The sequence below is a fragment of the Phalangium opilio genome, unplaced genomic scaffold (genome assembly GCF_054372755.1).
Source record: "Phalangium opilio isolate 3A_F unplaced genomic scaffold, DU_Popi_V2 ptg000344l_1, whole genome shotgun sequence".
In the NCBI taxonomy this organism is placed as follows: Eukaryota; Metazoa; Arthropoda; class Arachnida; order Opiliones; family Phalangiidae; genus Phalangium; species Phalangium opilio.
In genome coordinates, this window is record NW_028324227.1 from 3384101 (window position 1) to 3402082 (window position 17982).

At 34.9% G+C, this 17982-nt stretch overlaps 1 protein-coding gene and 1 long non-coding RNA gene across 2 annotated transcripts in view; one reads left to right on the plus strand and one right to left on the minus strand.

Moving 5' to 3' along the window:
* Nucleotides 1–17982, minus strand: part of LOC149610107 (AT-rich interactive domain-containing protein 3A-like) — a gene marked incomplete at its 5' end in the record, with an annotated part of 80527 nt that overhangs the window by 24082 nt on the left and 38463 nt on the right. The window contains one exon of the mRNA XM_089859755.1: nucleotides 7196–7268. Coding sequence (XP_089715881.1) covers nucleotides 7196–7268 — 73 coding nt within the window. The remainder of the gene's footprint in view (nucleotides 1–7195; nucleotides 7269–17982) is intronic.
* On the plus strand, nucleotides 8799–11425 carry LOC149610108 (uncharacterized). Its single transcript, XR_016376891.1, has 2 exons — nucleotides 8799–9556; nucleotides 9871–11425. It is a non-coding gene; the product is annotated as an uncharacterized LOC149610108 (long non-coding RNA).

The window sequence follows — 17982 nt, forward strand, 5'->3', positions numbered from 1 at the left end:
TTAAATATAAATTCGCGTACGACTTATGTCTCAAATGTAAACGAGGAAAAACAAAATGTAAAAAAAAAAGATGATGATTTGTTCCCTCCTACATCGCACGCAAACTTTTGTAAAGTAAACAAGTTTTGTTGTTGAATAACTTCAGAAAGAATTACAGGCACGCGTTTATCACGACCCCGACCGGTATGAACGCTTTTCAAAAGGGAAAGTGAAACACCCAAGTTCTTTTGGCTTCCTGCCTTCATTAAGAATGATAGCCTAGCGTGCTGTCGTTGTGAACAAACGAGTTTTAACTCGATAAAGGACACATACCCTAAACAAAGATTGTAACGGTTGAATCTTTTGTAAAACGTTTATAGGCACTCACACACAGTAGCACTTCGATTTAAGTTTTAAAGTCACACAAAACTCGGGCTTATCCCTTGGATAAAAATTAAAATAGTGATGTTTGCGCGCAAAACTATTTGTTTTTAACTAAACAAACACAAATTCCCACTGTTCACATAATTCATGCCATAAATGACCATGAAATTATTTTACAGAGGTTTACTCCCTTTTAAAATTAGTGAATTCAAGGTAAGTTAGTTAACTCCTTCATGGGGATTATCACTTCATCTTCTCTTTAAAGTAGTTTAAAATAATAGCCCCGAAAAGATGAGAAGGGGGAGAGGAAGAAAAAGAGAGAGAAAAATAATAAAATATAAAGTAAAAAATAAATTCTATACGTGCAAAATACGAAATAGCTAAAATAACAAAGTATCGAGAGAAAGTATAGTAGAGTTTGAGTGGGGGCGCCCGCGACGTTCGTTTCGGTACATCTGCCTGCACGCGCGTTTCTTCTCCCAATCCTCCTCTGCCTCTTAGAATCACTTCTCTCTCTCTCCATCCTCATCCCCATCTTTCTCCTCCTCCCACTCTCTTTTCCGTTTTAATGGCGCGTTCTTCCTACACTTAGCTTATACCGACATTAAGTCTGAGTCGCATTATAATCGGCCATTTGGGAAACCTTAGAAAAAAAGAAAAAGAATATAAAGCCTTAACACCGACAGGAAAACTTTTATATCTATTTTTAGATGTCGGATTACGCTACCAAAGACGAGAAATTCCTCCATCTTTTTTCGTACGTACGCCATATAATAAAGCTTAGTTTAACGTATAAATCTATGGGGCGTGCGTCGGTTATAGATAATTGCAAAAAGTAACAGAGGGGATGGGAGGGGGGTGTTCATTATTTATTTTAAATTTGGCATACTCGTAATATCGTGGAACCCCTCTTTTCGTTATTTTAAAAGTGGAAGTTATAAGTATAATAAATTATAAATATTGTATACAATTTAAAAAAGCGTGCGGCTCGCGCTACAACCATGAGGGTTAACAGTGTAACAGTGAAATTGTAGGACCATCTGGTGAATAATACTACTCCCCCCTATTACTCTAGACTATGAGTCTATGACTATAAGAGTCTCAAATCTAGCGTGAACCGATTAAACAAAACCTCATTATACAAACTTACTTCCATGCATGTTTATTTCCGTACTGTTATACCATTTCGACTCTTAGGATTTGTATGTGTCCCATTGGCGATGTTCTAATCAATCTTAAGTCTAGGCCCCCTCGAATGTATAGATTTCGCTGCAGAATACTAACTATGAGATAGTATTGTATTATAGAAAGAAATTCGCTATTTGAAGCAAAACAGTTCTGTCCTGAAGGTATGCATTTTTTACAATTTCAGTCTGTTGCTTTAAACTATAAGTATAACATATTTTATAGAGATAAGCTCTGTCGAATTAACAAAAAATGAAATAAAATTTGGTAAACATAATTTAAAAAATAGTAACATTTAGTAGTAGATGTAGTACTAGCCATAAACCACGTTTTCAAACAAAGATAAACCAATTGATTCTTCCAACAACTCACCTTTGAACCTAATTTTGATATTGTCATAATTCTTTTAAGCCACGTTCACACATACGTTGAAAACCGGTTCGAAGCGATTCAAAACGCTTCCGAACAAAACCAACCATCTTTGATCTAAATAATAACCTCTCACCCTGATAAAGATAGAGAACCAGGAGGTATTGGAAGAAGAAGGAGAGAGTCTGGAGAGAGAGAAAGAGAGATTTTTTGTTGCTCCTCGCTTGAACGGAGACAAAATGCCGAAAGAAAAAAGCATGCGCATAGTATAGCAGCCACCGCATCAATTTTCTTCTTTTTTATATTTTCCCGCTGCATTCTTTAGATCCATCCATAAGCTTACTTTTCTCCATTTTATTTTTAAATAAGAAGGCGATTGATATACAATGTAGATCTGGGTTGTTTTATTTTGGGTGTAGCGAAACCGAAAAGATGGTTTTTTGGCCTCTTCGTTACAACACAAGCGTATTTATTTTATACTACAGTACAAATACGAATAGAAGCTGTTCCGGGCCAAAAACACAGAAAAACAGAATGGAACGTTTTTCTTTTTTTTTTAGATAGAGGATGAAAAGGAGGGAGGTCTGCCCGTTTTCCAACGCTTATTATTTTTCGTTCCGCATTTTTGTTACGCGTCTACATTTTTTGAACTTGTTATTTCTTCGGGGGAGGGTACACTTGGTCAATTTTATACGTTATAAGCAGTATACATTACGCTGCACAGCACGGTTTGTCAGATTCATAACCCTAATTGGAGGAGCCTATTAGGGTGTTATGACATTTGAAACGATTCCGTGCAAAATGCTCTCTATATTTTGATCGGATCTAAGACTGCAAAGGGGGGAAAAGGTTACTAGGAGAGTTAAGTAACATCGTAGTAATAAGTAAAACCCTTTCCAGTGAAAACGGAATGGAAGTCCGTCTATTGGACGATTAGTACCATCTGACGGATTCTTCCAATAGGTGCATCGAAGGAAAGCCTAAAGCGTTACTTAAGCCGCGAGTAATAATAAGTGCTCTTCAACTTTCGAAGTAAAATTACTTTACATAATCGTAAATACACGAATACTCAACTCGACTTGCGAGTCCAAGAGCAGTTTTCATCCAATACCTTTATTTCTACGTGATTTAGCACTATGTATCAATCCGCCTTAGCTTTGGATTTTTTGCAAACTGCTCTGGAAGTTAAGTATTGAAAGTTTAATCTTTGAGTTATAAGGCCATTACGGAATTAAAGGTAACGAGTCTCTCTGTATATAGGCAAGCTAAGTAGAAAAACTAATGGCAATAAAACTTGATTAAATGAATGTTAGCGATTAATTGACGGCTTCTAAATCAACACTTGATGAATGAGCACTCAAAACAGTCCAAGTGTCACGCGTAATACCTCCTCTCTCCAAGAAAAAAAATCCTCCATTAAAAAAATTGACAAACTCCTCCCATCCTGTCTTATACATGCTTTAAAAAAAATATAGTCGAATGCAATTCCTACATGGCTCAAAAATATTAGGCCAATTTCTTAAGCCCTAACATTATTATTATAGATTATATCTATACGATAAATTCTTACTACATACCAAAGGAGTCGAAATATATTGTTTAAATCAAAATTAAAACTTCACCACTTTCTACCTCGATCAAGACTGCTAATACATCTATATATAGTTGCAACAATTGGAACTGGCACAACATGTTAAATATCTATATGAAATAATGCAAGGAAGGCAGAGAACCCGCTATTACTCGTAAACATTATACTGCCTTTCCGTGATAATCGACCATTTTTGTTCGAGTTTTTAAAATTTTTCGATCCACATTTTTTGGGGTCGACGGCAAATTTTCGTGTTAATCTGACGTAAATTTCGTTAGAAAACGCGCGTCGACTTAATATAATATACATACTTCCTAATATAAAACTGCAGAGAAAAGTCGGTAAGTTGTAATAGAATCACGTAGCGAAAAGTGCTTTCGGAGAAACAATTTTTGACGCGAAAACTTTTTCTAGAGACTCAGTTTTTTTCGGGTGGTTAATAAATTAGGCAAAACTATTCAACCCTTTTTTTTGAAAAAAATAATAATAAAAAAAGTTGAGATACGTTTATGGTTGCAGTATGTTTTTATGGTTCTCTAATGACGTCACACTAATTCAAATTCAACGTAATGAAAATTGGATGGAATTTTTTTCAAGAGCAAAATTCTCCAATATGAGGAATAATTTATAAACATAAAAATAATTAAATAAACTCGATAGGGCGGCACAATACGATATATTGAAAGTTATAAACACAAAATACCTTTTCCTACATTTTGTTGAAAAACAAGAAAGTTAAATGATTGAATCATCAACGTTTCAACTTGTTTTAGGCGCGCAAAACCCCACCACAAAAACACACACGTGGAGATTTAGCCACCTTGGCGCTTCTGTCTGTACACATATAGTTTTAAAAACAAGCTCACAATAAATGTCTTTTAACAGAGAATTTGGAAGCTATAAAAGAAGAAGAAGAATAATAAAGCCATTTAAAAAGAGAGCATGCAGCAAGCAAACCCCTCACAGCCCTCTGTGCGCACCCGAGCTTTCTTTCTAAAAAAACTTCTCTGTTTTGGGTATTGTTATCCCAAGCATCTTTCTCTTCTCCTCTCTCTCACATCCCTCCCTATAAGCGGATGTTGATTACGTGAAGTACTAATCTTCCTCGATTTACTCTTCACTCTTTGCATGGAGTGTTCGCCAAAATATGGACGTGGCAATTGGATCAAGAAGCGATTGAGGGACGCCATTGGTTTATACCAACTTGGGGATGAAAAAACGTATACAAGAACTAAGGCTTAGCCTTATGCCTAATATTATGGGCATTGTTATTGCTAAGCCTAGTTTTAAACTTTAAACTTCGCAACTCTTACGTAATTATGACGCGTTACGGTTATCAAAATAGATTGAGTGAATTGGGTTTTTAAACTATTTTAAAAAATTTGTATCTTGGCGAAATCTTAACCGATTTTAACGAAACTTGCCTTATTTTAAAGAGAAAAACACCCCCTACCTCATTAAACTGTATTTAAAAAAGTCAATTTTAAATTAGACTTGTCCTTTAATAAATTATCCCCAAGGTAAGTAACCACCAATCAGGCGGATGTCGCGAACAAAAAGAATAGTAGGTTCCTTTCTGATTCGGGTCTTTCTACTCCTATAAATCGTTACATAATAATTCTCTTTGTTCCTAGAGTGACGTTCTCACAGGCTACCTACCACCCGGCAGTCGACTCGGATGACCGTCATTTATTATTATTTACCCCATGTTATCCACTTCTGATCATAGTTATTTATACGGGATTTAAGAGATAGTTCACTCATTGTTAGGAACACAGTGTTTGTTGTACTCCTGATCCTTATCTGACTCTTGTAAAAGACCTTGTTTATCTATACCTCCAGCCAGAGTAAGTGAGAGAAGGTAGCAAGCTAGCTAGCTATAGTTGCCTAGGTATTTCGCTTCGGCTATAGTTCAAATATAAATAAAACGGGTAATAAAATTAAACGGCTATACGTGGACGAAGGTGGATTCCAAGACAACGCGGAGTCATCTCGAAAAGAGGGACAGGAGAAGCGCTGGAATTTTTATTTGACGATGAAAATCGAGAAGATAAGATCTTTAAAAAGGATGACTATAAAGTTGATACATTTATAAGGTTGAAATATCAAGTTTAGGTTTTGAGACTTCTTGGAAACGGGGGTTACGTCAAACGAGTTAAAAAGTATACTTTCTCAGCTGGAGCTATGGACCCGAAAATCATTCTTCCCTGAGAAGTAAGTTATAGGGCTGCTAAATAGTTTTTCTGTTCATTTCGAGAGACTTTACTGAGGAAACAGGATTTTATAAGGCAGTTTATACTTTACCGCAAGATGATAAGTTTTGGGTGAATGTTTTGGGACAAAAATTGGAATTCCATGATTTTTAGCAATAGTTAAACAGGGTTGCCACGAAAGTTTCATATTGAAATTACATATATTTCCAGGTTTTATCTGACCTATTTGTACGATTTTCCCTGACGTTTTTAGGCCCAATTGTCATTATTCTAAATACAACTAAAAATTACGTTTAAATAGCATTTTATGCATATTTAACGTATAACAACGTCACCTACCTAGCTGGATTGTTGAAACGCAGATATTTTAGCCACTTTAACCAAATTCTTAAAAATACTCTGGCTTTTGGGCCCATTTTGAAATTCCCTAACTTTTCCAGGTTTTCCCTGACTTGTCTCACCTCTCCTACCCCATTATATCCCCAATTTCTTAGTAAAAACACTACCTTAACTCTTTAAAACAGACCCCGAAATAAATTTTCAATCCCACCTTATAAAATTCTTTAAAATCCTTAAACGCAATTATAAAAAAATCTCGTTAGTTAAGTTCAATAAATTCTCGACGCAGCCTTAGCAGCATTACAGCGTGATATCTATCGGTTTTTTCGACGTTATAAAGAAGACCAATTTTCCCATCAATTTTTGATAGCGGTTCCTTCTCATCTTGGAAAGGAAAAGGGAGATATAATAGACATAATTCGGGCCGCACACGTTTCTCGCACCATCTCACGTCTACTATAAAACCTAGAGAAACATCACGGTGTAAAAACATTTAAGGGAAAAAAGAAATTACGGTTGAAACCCGGTAATTTTCTTGTCACTGATGGCGGCTTGAGTTTAGATACCGTATAGATGTTTCCCGGATTTTTTTTTCCTATACTCACGTATAGTAAGGCCTTAGTCTTAAACGTTAAGTTCGGAAAGAGAACTTAAAATTGTTACAGAAATTCTTCCGGTTTAGAAAGAGAGAAAGAAAAAAAAACTGGCTGCTGTGGTTTGTTTCGAGCATTTTCAGTTTGAAACCTTTTTTTTAGGGAAGGAAGATTCCCGCCAAAAGTATGAATGAATGTTTGTAAGTTGTTTCCCAAAGTGCGGGAGTCGCAGAGGAGGATGAGTAAAATTCTGTGTTTTTTCTTAATGGACAACGCGCTACTACAAACTTCCTACAAGAAAGTAGGTGTTTTAAGCAGTATGAGTTACTACTTGTGACAGTGAGAGATACCGCGAAAAGATTTGAACAACTCAGGTCTCCGGTTCACGCGAGTTTGAAGGAAAATTTTCAATGGAACAAAAACTACGTTATGTATGTACCAAGGTATGGTATTTTTTTTTTTTTTTGGTTTAAAAGAAAGAAAGGAAAAAACAGTGGGAAAAATAGAAATAAAAAATTGCTGTTACACACCAATCGTCCTACCTCTCTTTTGCATGAACGTAAAGAGATCATCTAGAAATTCCTTCCTCTTTGGATCGTTGTTGATTTCGTACAACTATAAGAAAGAAAATAAAGAAATGATTGATTAGGCTTAGCAGTCAAAATAAAATTCATTTTTGTAAAATAATTATGGAAGTAATTTTACTTTTCTCTTATTAGGCCTTGGATTTTTTTAACTAATTAAAATTATAGTTACTCTGTTGCCATGGAAAGAAAGTTTGAAAACACCACTTTAAATTTATTTAACTACTAATCGCTTAAATTCCTTCCCTTTTAATTAAATTAATTTCGTTAGTTGTTAGTGTACATCAAAACTTTATCTTCTATAGTGCTCATTTAATTTACACATAAACTACGTCAGTTTATTAAGTAAAAATGTTAAAACACACATCAACAGAAGCGCAAATAACATTTCTTTCAGATTTCTTGCTCTCCTGGCCAACTGACAAATTAAACAAGAACCAAGTCAACAACCGAATCGGAGATAAAAATTCAAAGATAACCTACAGGTCTAATCACGAATTCACAAAACTTTAAAAAGTAAAAAAGAAAATCGTTACTTTTTTTCTTAAGGAGAAGATTCGTAGAATCCAATTACAAAATTAAAATTAAACCCGATGTTCTTTTAGTACTAAAAAAAATATGTACCCTCCAAACCAATTAATCAAGAAACTCAATTAATCTATAAAGTAGTAGAAAGACTAGGGGTGAAAAAAGAACCTCTTCTTCATACAGCAAGACCGCATGAAGCAAATGTAATTTCAACGACCAGAAACCTACCACCACGATCAGTCTTATTATACGTGAGACCATAAGTTCATAAGATATGTTCCGTTCCATAAGTATGGCACTTCCTATACTTCGTAATACTAGAGACTTACAGCTCGAGCAAGTTCTATCAGAACGACAAGCGAGAATTGAAGTCCATCGATTCCTATTTAGTCTCCATTACTAAGCCTTTGACAGCGTATCACTAGGCGTCGCTTTATCCCGAATCTATGACCTACGTCACTTCATGACAAGCCCTCCAGTTTGTAACCAATGATAAACTTATGGATGAAGATATCTTATGAACTTATGGTGGGACTAGCCAACCAAATAAAAAAATCCAATGATTTTAAAACCTAAAGTTCTAGGCCTATCTAGTTGGAATAAAAAATAGGTTTTTAAAAGGAGGGGTGGTTTGGAAAACGTTCTACATTCCTTGTTCGAAAACTTCATAATCATTTCTCAATGACAATTGGCTGTCAGATCCCTATTAGGCAGCTTCTTTAAAATGAAAATTAAAAAAGTAAAAAACCTATAACCCAAAACGTTCCCCTCTGGAGACCCTCTACAAAACTATACACGTTCACTGTTAATTTAAGAGGGGTCCGGATTAAGAAGACACTCTATCAAAATACGAAGATTACTACCGAGAAAGGGAGCGGGGGTACTTAATTAACATAAATTTCACCCCCTCTCCTTTCATCTAATCAAAATGAAGCGCGGTGATAGATTTATTTTAGGCATATTTTGATACATATACATTTATCTTCATTTTTACAAAATTGGACAATTAAATCTAAACGCTACGTTCATTTATTCTAGGAGAGCGATAGCTCTCTTAGATAAGACCTCATACCGACTTTAATGTATAAGGATGGTTTTTTGATTGGTTATAACTTTTTTTGTATCGTATTAACTGCTTTGAAAAAATTCCACAGAACTACAATTCGGGCCCTCAATATGTGGTTAAAATTTCAAGAAGATCCACCCATTAGTTTATTGTATAAAAAATAAAGTTGCTAAGGGTGGTTTTCATTTCCATAAAATTAATCAGCCCTTTTGGTGAAAAAGTTAAATTTTCCCATAGAAATAACATGGAGTTTTTTTCAAATTTAGCCATTTTGTGGCCACCCTTTTGAAATGAAATATTCGTTTGTTACGTTTGGGAACGGTTTTATATCAAAATTTAAACCTTTTTCTAGGACCATTTTTAAGGTTTTTGAGAAAAATTAATTTTAAGTATGTTTAATTTTAAATTTTAAAAACTACCCCAATCTGCGATATTTTAGCATGGATACGCTGTTTCATTGGTAAATATCAGCGCGACCAATATTGGCCTTTTTTTACGTATAGTTGCGTCATAATAATCCGATTGTTTTTTCTTAATGCCTTTTGGTTGAAATGGCCTATCGATAGTGAGATAAGACTGCTTTAATATTGCCGCCGTGACAAATTACCCCGTTTGTGGCCGCCATTTTTTTAAGGGGAAAAAAATTTGAGAGTGGGTCCTTTTTCGTTGCCATTTTCATATTTTTTGAGGATTTGCTCATGGATGGATTTTAAATATAATATAAAGTAGGTTTCAAGCTTTAATATAAGCCTAATTTCATAGTTTTCCACCTTTTTATTGTCCCACAATCTATTTCTAAACTTGGCACTTTCTTTAAGGCGGTGAAATTGCGCTAAGCCTTGGCTTACCTTTAATTTTTGCCATTTATAAAAATGTTTACCTCTTGTTGTTACTTCGCCTTCTCGTATCGTCGTGTTTTTAAAGTTTAGACTTTGAAAGTAGTGCTTAGTTTTCTTAAATATTACTTAATTGTATAAAATTTCAATATTATAATTGCCTAAAACGTCCGTATTAACGAATTCAATGTTTTTTGTTGAAGGGACGCGCCTTGCATTTGAATTTCGTTCCCTCGAAACTACCCCCTTTAAGAGACCGGCCGCCGGAGGCTTTTTCTTCTACGCCCTCTCGGTCGCTCGTTCAGCCCCGATTCCCCCGAAAACAGCTGTAGTGACTCTGTTATTTACCAAAAATGTATGCGGTCAGTGTGTTGTTTTTGCATTTTAATGCTTCTAATCGTGGTGCACGTCGAGGTTTACGAATCCAACGTGTGTTGCGTAATGAAAATCAAGGGTGGATACTATATGATCTAATGATCTATGCTTTAAAAGGAATTTGACGGCGACAGTCATGCAAAAACGGTATTAGGCCTTGCCAAAAGTTGACCAAGCTATAGTGAGCCTTGTCAGTCAATGATATAAGAAATTGACCCTCGGATATCCTCTGACTAGGAGATGGTTATAAAGTTACTAACTCTCGATTTTGGAGGTAGATACTGTCTAGTGACACTTAAAGTAACGACTTAATCTTATAAACAGACTAACATCATAAGCCCATATCGTAAATTCACCGATGTTGATATCTAAGCTTACTTGAAATACCAATACCAATTTTTTTAACTCAATGAATCTTAAATATCAACATCAAAAATTATCTTCTGAAAGAGATATCTACTTATATTCCATTCAAATTTCTCGCAACATTTCAAATTAACGAATAGAAATGTGCAAATGAAGTTCTAACTGATTAATTGGGCAAATTGCTATATTGGTCACCATTACCGATCGCAGATAGATTTGCGCCCTTCAGTAGTGTTTATTATGCTTGTGAAATGGTAAGCGAAATCTGTGATTAAAGTTTAAAATAGACATGAGCAAAAAGGGCTTTATTCATATCAACTCGATTACCGAATATCTAAATTTGACTAAAATTAACAAAATATTCCCTTCATGGTTAAAAATCTTGTTTGAAGCAGCAAGCCATCTAATCCTTGTTTGCCTTCTTTTGAAAAAAAATAATAGGTTGATACCTCTTTCAGTAGATTATTCATTCATATTTCAGTTTCATTGAGTTTAAAAAAAATTAGTTCCACCATTGGTTAATTTTCAATATTGACCAATCGACAATCAAAAATTTTAATAACTAAATTACAAAGACCGGTTCAAAACCATATTAGTTTTGAAACGATTAAATTATAATTTTAAACATATATACTAGTTAATTCCTCGTAGGTAATTAGTTTATTTCCTTAGTGAAATTAATGCTGAATATTATATACACAAAGTAAATAATAAATTAACTTCTAAAATTTAAATGTAAAGTGTGTGCATTATTTCCCGATTAATAAAAGATATCCACCTATTTTCATTCAAATTAATTACTAATTTGTGGATAATGGATAGAAAATGTCGAGCTCTAATTGCGATATAGCTAAAATCAATCCCACGGGCTAATTATATTACAATATAACCTTTGCCCTATGTTTACTGTTTTGAATTTTATTTGTAAAATTTAAAACATAAAATAGTATTACAATTTTTTTTAATTAAATAATTATTAATAAATTTCAATAAAATAAATTCTGGTTAAATACATAACACTACTTTTTATTAATTTTCTGAAATTATCAGAGCTAAATATGAAAGACACATATTTAATTGCTCTCATTTCGACACAACTGCAACCGTATAGATTTATTCATTTAATAACATTTCTCATTTCTAATTATTTAAATTCAAAGGGCTGTATTAACTTTTAAAGGTGAAAACCCAGCTGACTTAGAAGTAAAAAAATACCAGGCTGCCAGGCTGTCTCTTTACACAACAGAGTTGGCCATTCTCGCTTATGAGAAATGAATCCTTGTCATATGCATCTCTGGACTTTAGGAGCTCCAGGACTCCCAACTGAATCAGGGTGGGAAATAGGGATTTTTTTAAAACTAGACATTGGGCCAGCGACCCCCTGCCCAGGAATAAATGAACTGGTCCATGACCATTGACCAGGGCGCGGCGTCTGCTAAACTAAAGAAGTGGGTAATTAAAATAGTTGAGATAATGTCTGGACCCTGGTTACCCTAGAATTTCCTTAGTGGTCCTGTGGACCACTGCTCACCCTTCGATTTAATTTTTAAACTGGTCATTTTCCCTGTGCCACCGCCTTATTTGCAACGCTGAACTGAAGATTTCTTTTGACCGGACCATAGCCTACTCGATCACGCGCAACACGTCGCAAGCATTGAGTTCAGAACATATATCCATGTCGCAAGCTGCTTGCGCTATAGCGCGAGTCAGGGTGGGAAATAAGGATTTTTTTAAACTGGACATTAGGCCAGAGCCCTCCTGACTTGGAATAAATAAACTAGTCCGTGACAATAGACCTTTTCACCGGTAGAGCGGGGGTGAACAGGGGGGGAAATTTCGAGAGGTGAGCATGCGTAGAAAGAATGTTTGGGTGCAGTGCAGTACTTTTAACCATTCCTTTTGCCTTATTTGCTACGCATTCGAGTTTATTTTTATAAAACAGTGTTTTATTACTTGTTGTAAAAGTATTAATTGAACTTCCGAGGTGAAATTTTATCGAATTCAATTGATAGACGTAAAATTAGGGAATTTAATGAAATTCTACTCACTAAATTGGGCGCCAAGGCTTACGAGCGTGTTATACGCAGCACTTTCGGCACGGCATCGGCGGTCATCGCCGATGATCCCATACCGTCGCCGAGGCTTAGTGAGTTTAACCTACTAGTATCAATGCACCGTTTCCATTAGAACTTAAACACTTTATTTCTTAACATGGTTTTAATTGTACTATCTCAGTTTTAAATACTAGGCATTTTATTTTAATATTGAATTTCAAAAGGTCTCCCATACGTCCATCGTAGTTTAGTTTACACGTTTAACTCCATAGAAGCGCTATAACTCATGCCCCCAAACATTGCAACTTCTCATGCGCGGCCCTTAAAGTGAATAGGCTAATTGGCCAGAGCACGTCGTCTGCTAAGCTAAGGAAGTGGATAATTAAAATATTAGAATTTTAATGTGTGGACTCTGGTTACCCTTGAATTTTTTAGTAGTCTCGTGGACCACTGACCCCCCTCCGATTTAATTTTTGAACTGTACCAGGCAATTTTTAAACTCGTCATTTGCCCTGTGTTACCGCCTTATTTCCCACGCTGGCGCGAGTTGCTTTGCGTTGTCGAGTGCGTGATGGAGCGGGCTATGCCTGGAGTCCCAACCCCCGTTACTTACTACCAAAATACCCACTAGCATAGCCCACTCGATCACGCTCTCTTTTCCCCGGCTACATATTTTGAAGAGGGCACTTTTTAGGCGTATTTATTAACAATCTTGGATCACCTTTGTGGACTTTTAGGGTAGCCCTTATAAACTGAGTCGGCATTGCCCTGACTATTTTGTGTTTAAGGTTTATAAGCTTAATATCAAACAGACGTTAGTTAATGCTACAAAAAAAGTTCGAAATTGATAATCTCGGATCGTCTTTGAGAAGTTTTAAGGATATCCGAATTTCATATTGGGCTTATGAAAAGTTTGAGCTAAAGGTTAAACAGACATAAATCAGCGTTTTAAAAAATTGTGTAAAACTGTCAATTTGGTCCTATTTGTGGAATTTTTAGGGGAGCGCCTCGCGTTTCAATAAAGGGTTGTAAAAAATTGTATTATGTTAATTACAATAAGAATACAAACTTTCAATGAGTTACGTTTTTATTTTTTGGAGTATCATTATAAATAAATGACTGATTGAGCTAAAGTTACGGTCCCCTTTTTATATGTTTCTGCTTAGTGTAGATTTTGAAAATGTAAAACAGTTTCTTAACAATCTTAATTAAAATGAAGACTGAAGGAGCAGATATTAATCAAAAATGTCTTGATTAGAATCAAGTCCTAAAAAGTATCGATAAGACTGAGGTTATCACTTGTCTGAAGGATCAGATATTAATTTTTCTTTTTAATTGAAACTTAAAGGCATGCTTAAGAAAAAAACAACGTTCCATTACCGTTTTCCGTTGAAATAACTTATTTTACAGGTAATCAATTTCAAAAATTTACTTATCTCGGGTTTTCGGGCACAATTCCATTCCCCCAAAACATTTTATCATTACATTAATTACTTTTGAGAGATAACGTGTCAAAATAAGCTTTAAAACAATAAAAAACTGAATGAGCGGTCTGTTTAGCCATGACCAAAACCTTCAAATCAGTGTTGCTAATGTTAGAAAGTGGATGTTCCCACTTCCATTTTAAAAATTTGCCGCATTTCCCACACCCCCTTTTTTACAGTCATATTTATCTGGACTATTTTATCATACTAAGTTTAATATGGAATATCACTCCGCATGGCTTTGACAATATGTACAAATGCTATAAAGCTTTAAAATTCTCAAAATATGCTTTCTTTTTTTTCAGTGCCAAACTTAAAATCACCGAATTTATTTCAAAATGTCGCTTGAAATTATTAAACCGGATAAAATTTTCGAAAATGCACTAATTTTAACTGTGCAGTTAAAATTAGTGCATTTTTGAAAATTTTGCACTATTAACCCTTGAACAGGAAAATTCCGACATTTGATTGATTTCGGAAAAATATTACTTTTTCCCCACAGAGCCTAAAACCAAACCTAAATCTCCCACGATGTGGGAAATTACCCACACATTGGCAACACTGCTTTAAAAACTTACAACAAGCACACTTTCGAGACATGTTCTGAACAAATTAGTGCTTAACCCTCTAATAGTACGACCACGGAGAATTGATGTAAACTGTAGTTGAAATATATTCATGTGCGACCTGTGGCACTGAATGGTCTCTAACCATTGTTTGAAACTAGAGAGAGAAATAGTGAGCAGCATTAATCATGTCCTGAGCTATGAGAATGAACAGTATGACTGTTGACTGAAGTACACTAGACATTACATCATTTTGCATAACCACGAGTAAAAATCTAACTGTCCCTACTTAATTTTCCGCCATTGTTTTAAAACGTATCCACTGCGAAGCATACCGGGCACAAATGAGGGAACCTTTTAAAACTCAATGTCATACACGTACTCTCTCAAAAGTAATTAATGTAATGATAAAATGTTTTGGGGGAATGGAATTGTGCCCGAAAACCCGAGATAAGTAAATTTTTGAAATTGATTACCTGTAAAATAAGTTATTTCAACGGAAAACGGTAATGGAACGTTGTTTTTTTCTTAAGCATGCCTTTAAGTTTCAATTAAAAAGAAAAATTAATATCTGATCCTTCAGACAAGTGATAACCTCAGTCTTATCGATACTTTTTAGGACTTGATTCTAATCAAGACATTTTTGATTAATAATTAAACAATGAAGTGAAGGCGGGATTAACTTCAAAACTACCTTGAAAACCTCACCTCTCCGCCTTCTCCTCCATTATTTCAAGAATGACGAACAAAAGAACATCCTTCCCCATAATGTTCAATTCAAATTACAAGAAAACAATACAGCCAAAATCTCCTTCCCGCCTTTTCCTTCAATAATTTAAATAAATTTAACTTTTATCCGTCTTAAATGAAGTAATGAAATCAAAGTTATCTTCAAGCAGCGAATTCATCCATCCTTAAGCCTTCTCCTTCATTACATCACATACTTTAAACTTTAAATCTTCCCCCTGCTATGTTTCATCCGCTCCGCCTCTAATCCGGATAATCAAATATCTGTCAACATCCCAATAGAGAGAAAGAGAGAGAGTTGGCAAGAAGCTACAGGAATCGAAATCACGTTTTTTAAAGAAACTTTCTTATTTCTACTCCGGCCATAGAGGGAGCGCACTGATGATGGGACCGTATAGAAAAAAAGGAATCAAAAAGATATCATAATTTATCGCTTTAACCGTTAAGAAAAGTTAAAAAGAAGAAAACGTAGCCACCCCTCCATTAAACTTAGCTCCCCTCGAGATTGAAGTTGGAGAGAGAAAAATTTAATATAGGAATATATATTTTTCCTCACGAAGCTAGCTAGCTAGCTCCAGAAGGGGTCAAACTTAAAAGGTCAAGAAATAATTGTTCGTTAAACGCACGAAGTTCTTCTCTTATATATATATAAACATAAGTGGATCATATTACAGCTCCCCATAAGTACTGGACGTAGGTTGTGCTTTTGTAAACAGCGTTTTCTTCCAAGACATCCAAGCCCGCCATCTATAGCTCAGTTTTACAAGTTTAGTTTGCCCGTTAACCCGGATCTGGAGTTACGTTAGCCTACGGAAGTTCCGGTTGATGGTAATGGCTGTCAGACCGCCGCCAGTGTCGTGATTAGTGTGAAGCTTGTTATCGCGTTATAATTTTGTTTAGAATGGCTTGCTAATTAGGAAAACGCCTAGGATCAATGTAACTAATTACAATCGTCGCATGCCCAAATGAAAGACACATCTGAACACGATTTGTATGATATTAAAAACTACTAAAACGTTTTGTAAAACTGAATAATATTGACCAGCGTCTTTCACAAACGGAAAACATTAAATCATTGAAAAAAGTTGTCAGACTTAAAAAAGGAAATCAAATTTCTATGTCGACGCACATAACCTATTATTAGTAATAAGACGGTCCAACTATCCCCGCTAAAACCTTTAAATCGGTGGAAACTCAGTGCTGTATAGGATGCTTTAAAAATGTTCTAGCATGATGAAGGCTATTTTGAACATTTGAATTCATATTAATTTCCTTTTCAACACAAGCGTTTAAAAATTGCGCCAGTTATTTTTTAAAATCGGAAAAATAAAGTGGACTTCTACTACTACATTCACTATATATGGAACAACTTGTTTCCTTCCGCGCTCTTTTCTCTCAAACCTTTCCTCATTGGCTACCACTTGGCACTTACTTCCGTTTGCTAGCCCCGCTTTTTAAAAATTTCTTTCGCGCCAAAATCATTCCTCTGGTTTAGTTCACAAATTCGCCGCTGCGTTTCGCATATACCCTTTAAACTTCAGTACTGGAAGACAATGCTGATGCACAGCGATGTTATATCGTCCTGTACTTCTAGGGAGCTGTAATATGATCCACTTCTGATATAAAAGATTATTATTCCTCCATCGAGATGGGAGAATTATTTTTTTTTTTTTTTTCATTTTCATTTTCTAGAAATTAAATTTAAAATTTCTTCGAAGGGACTGACTGTCTGTCTATTGATTCTGAATTCTGATAGATTTTAACATATTTTACACCTAATTTTAAGTGTAATACAGTCACCAACCTTAATAATTGCGTAACATGCAGCTGCGAGTCAGTTTAATTCAGTTAATTTTTAAAGTTGACGTATCTATATTTTTCAAGTTCATAAGATATGTTCATCCATAAGTTTGTCACTGGTTACAAATGAGAGTTTGTCATGAAGTGACGTAGGTCATAGGTTCTAGTAAAGCGACGCCTGGTGAGGCGCTGTCAAGGCTTAGTACAGACTAAATAGGTGGAAGATGGACTTCAATTCTCGCTTGTCGTTCTCGAACTAGCTCGAACTGTCTCTAGCATTACTTATGCAACTTATGTTTACTTATGGGACATATCTTATAAACTTATGTTTTTAGAAAACCTCACTGGCAACTAAGTATCCGACGAGGATATTTTTATAATTGCTTAGATAGCAATGAACGGTGATCGTTTCACACTCTACTGAATTTCGATTTCTTATATATTTTTTTAATCTATCTACTAATGGTTTAAAACTTGGGATGTATATTTTACCCAGCATTAAAAACCCTCCAGCTAAAAAATAACCGCGTAAAAACCAGTGTAATTTAATTGAATATGTTTTTATTATCACACTGATAATTTATAATACATTTAAGGGTATATTTTTGTAAACAGTGAGAGAACGTGCCGCGAGGGATAAATTACAAAATTTAGAATCTCAAATCGAAAGTTAAATGTTTTCCAGACCATTGATTTTTCAATATAAGAAGAAATAAATTCAAATAATTCAACTATTAGCCTAAATTTTCTTATTTTTATTTTTTTATTTAGGTAGTATTTTTCGTTTTTTCCCCATAGAAGAAGCTATCTAGAATGGTTGGTTTTATATTAATAGCGACCCCGTTAATGTATATTATTTAAATATCATTAGAACCGTATGGTTATTATAAAAGATAAATGGTTTAAAGTTGATAAGGTTGCGA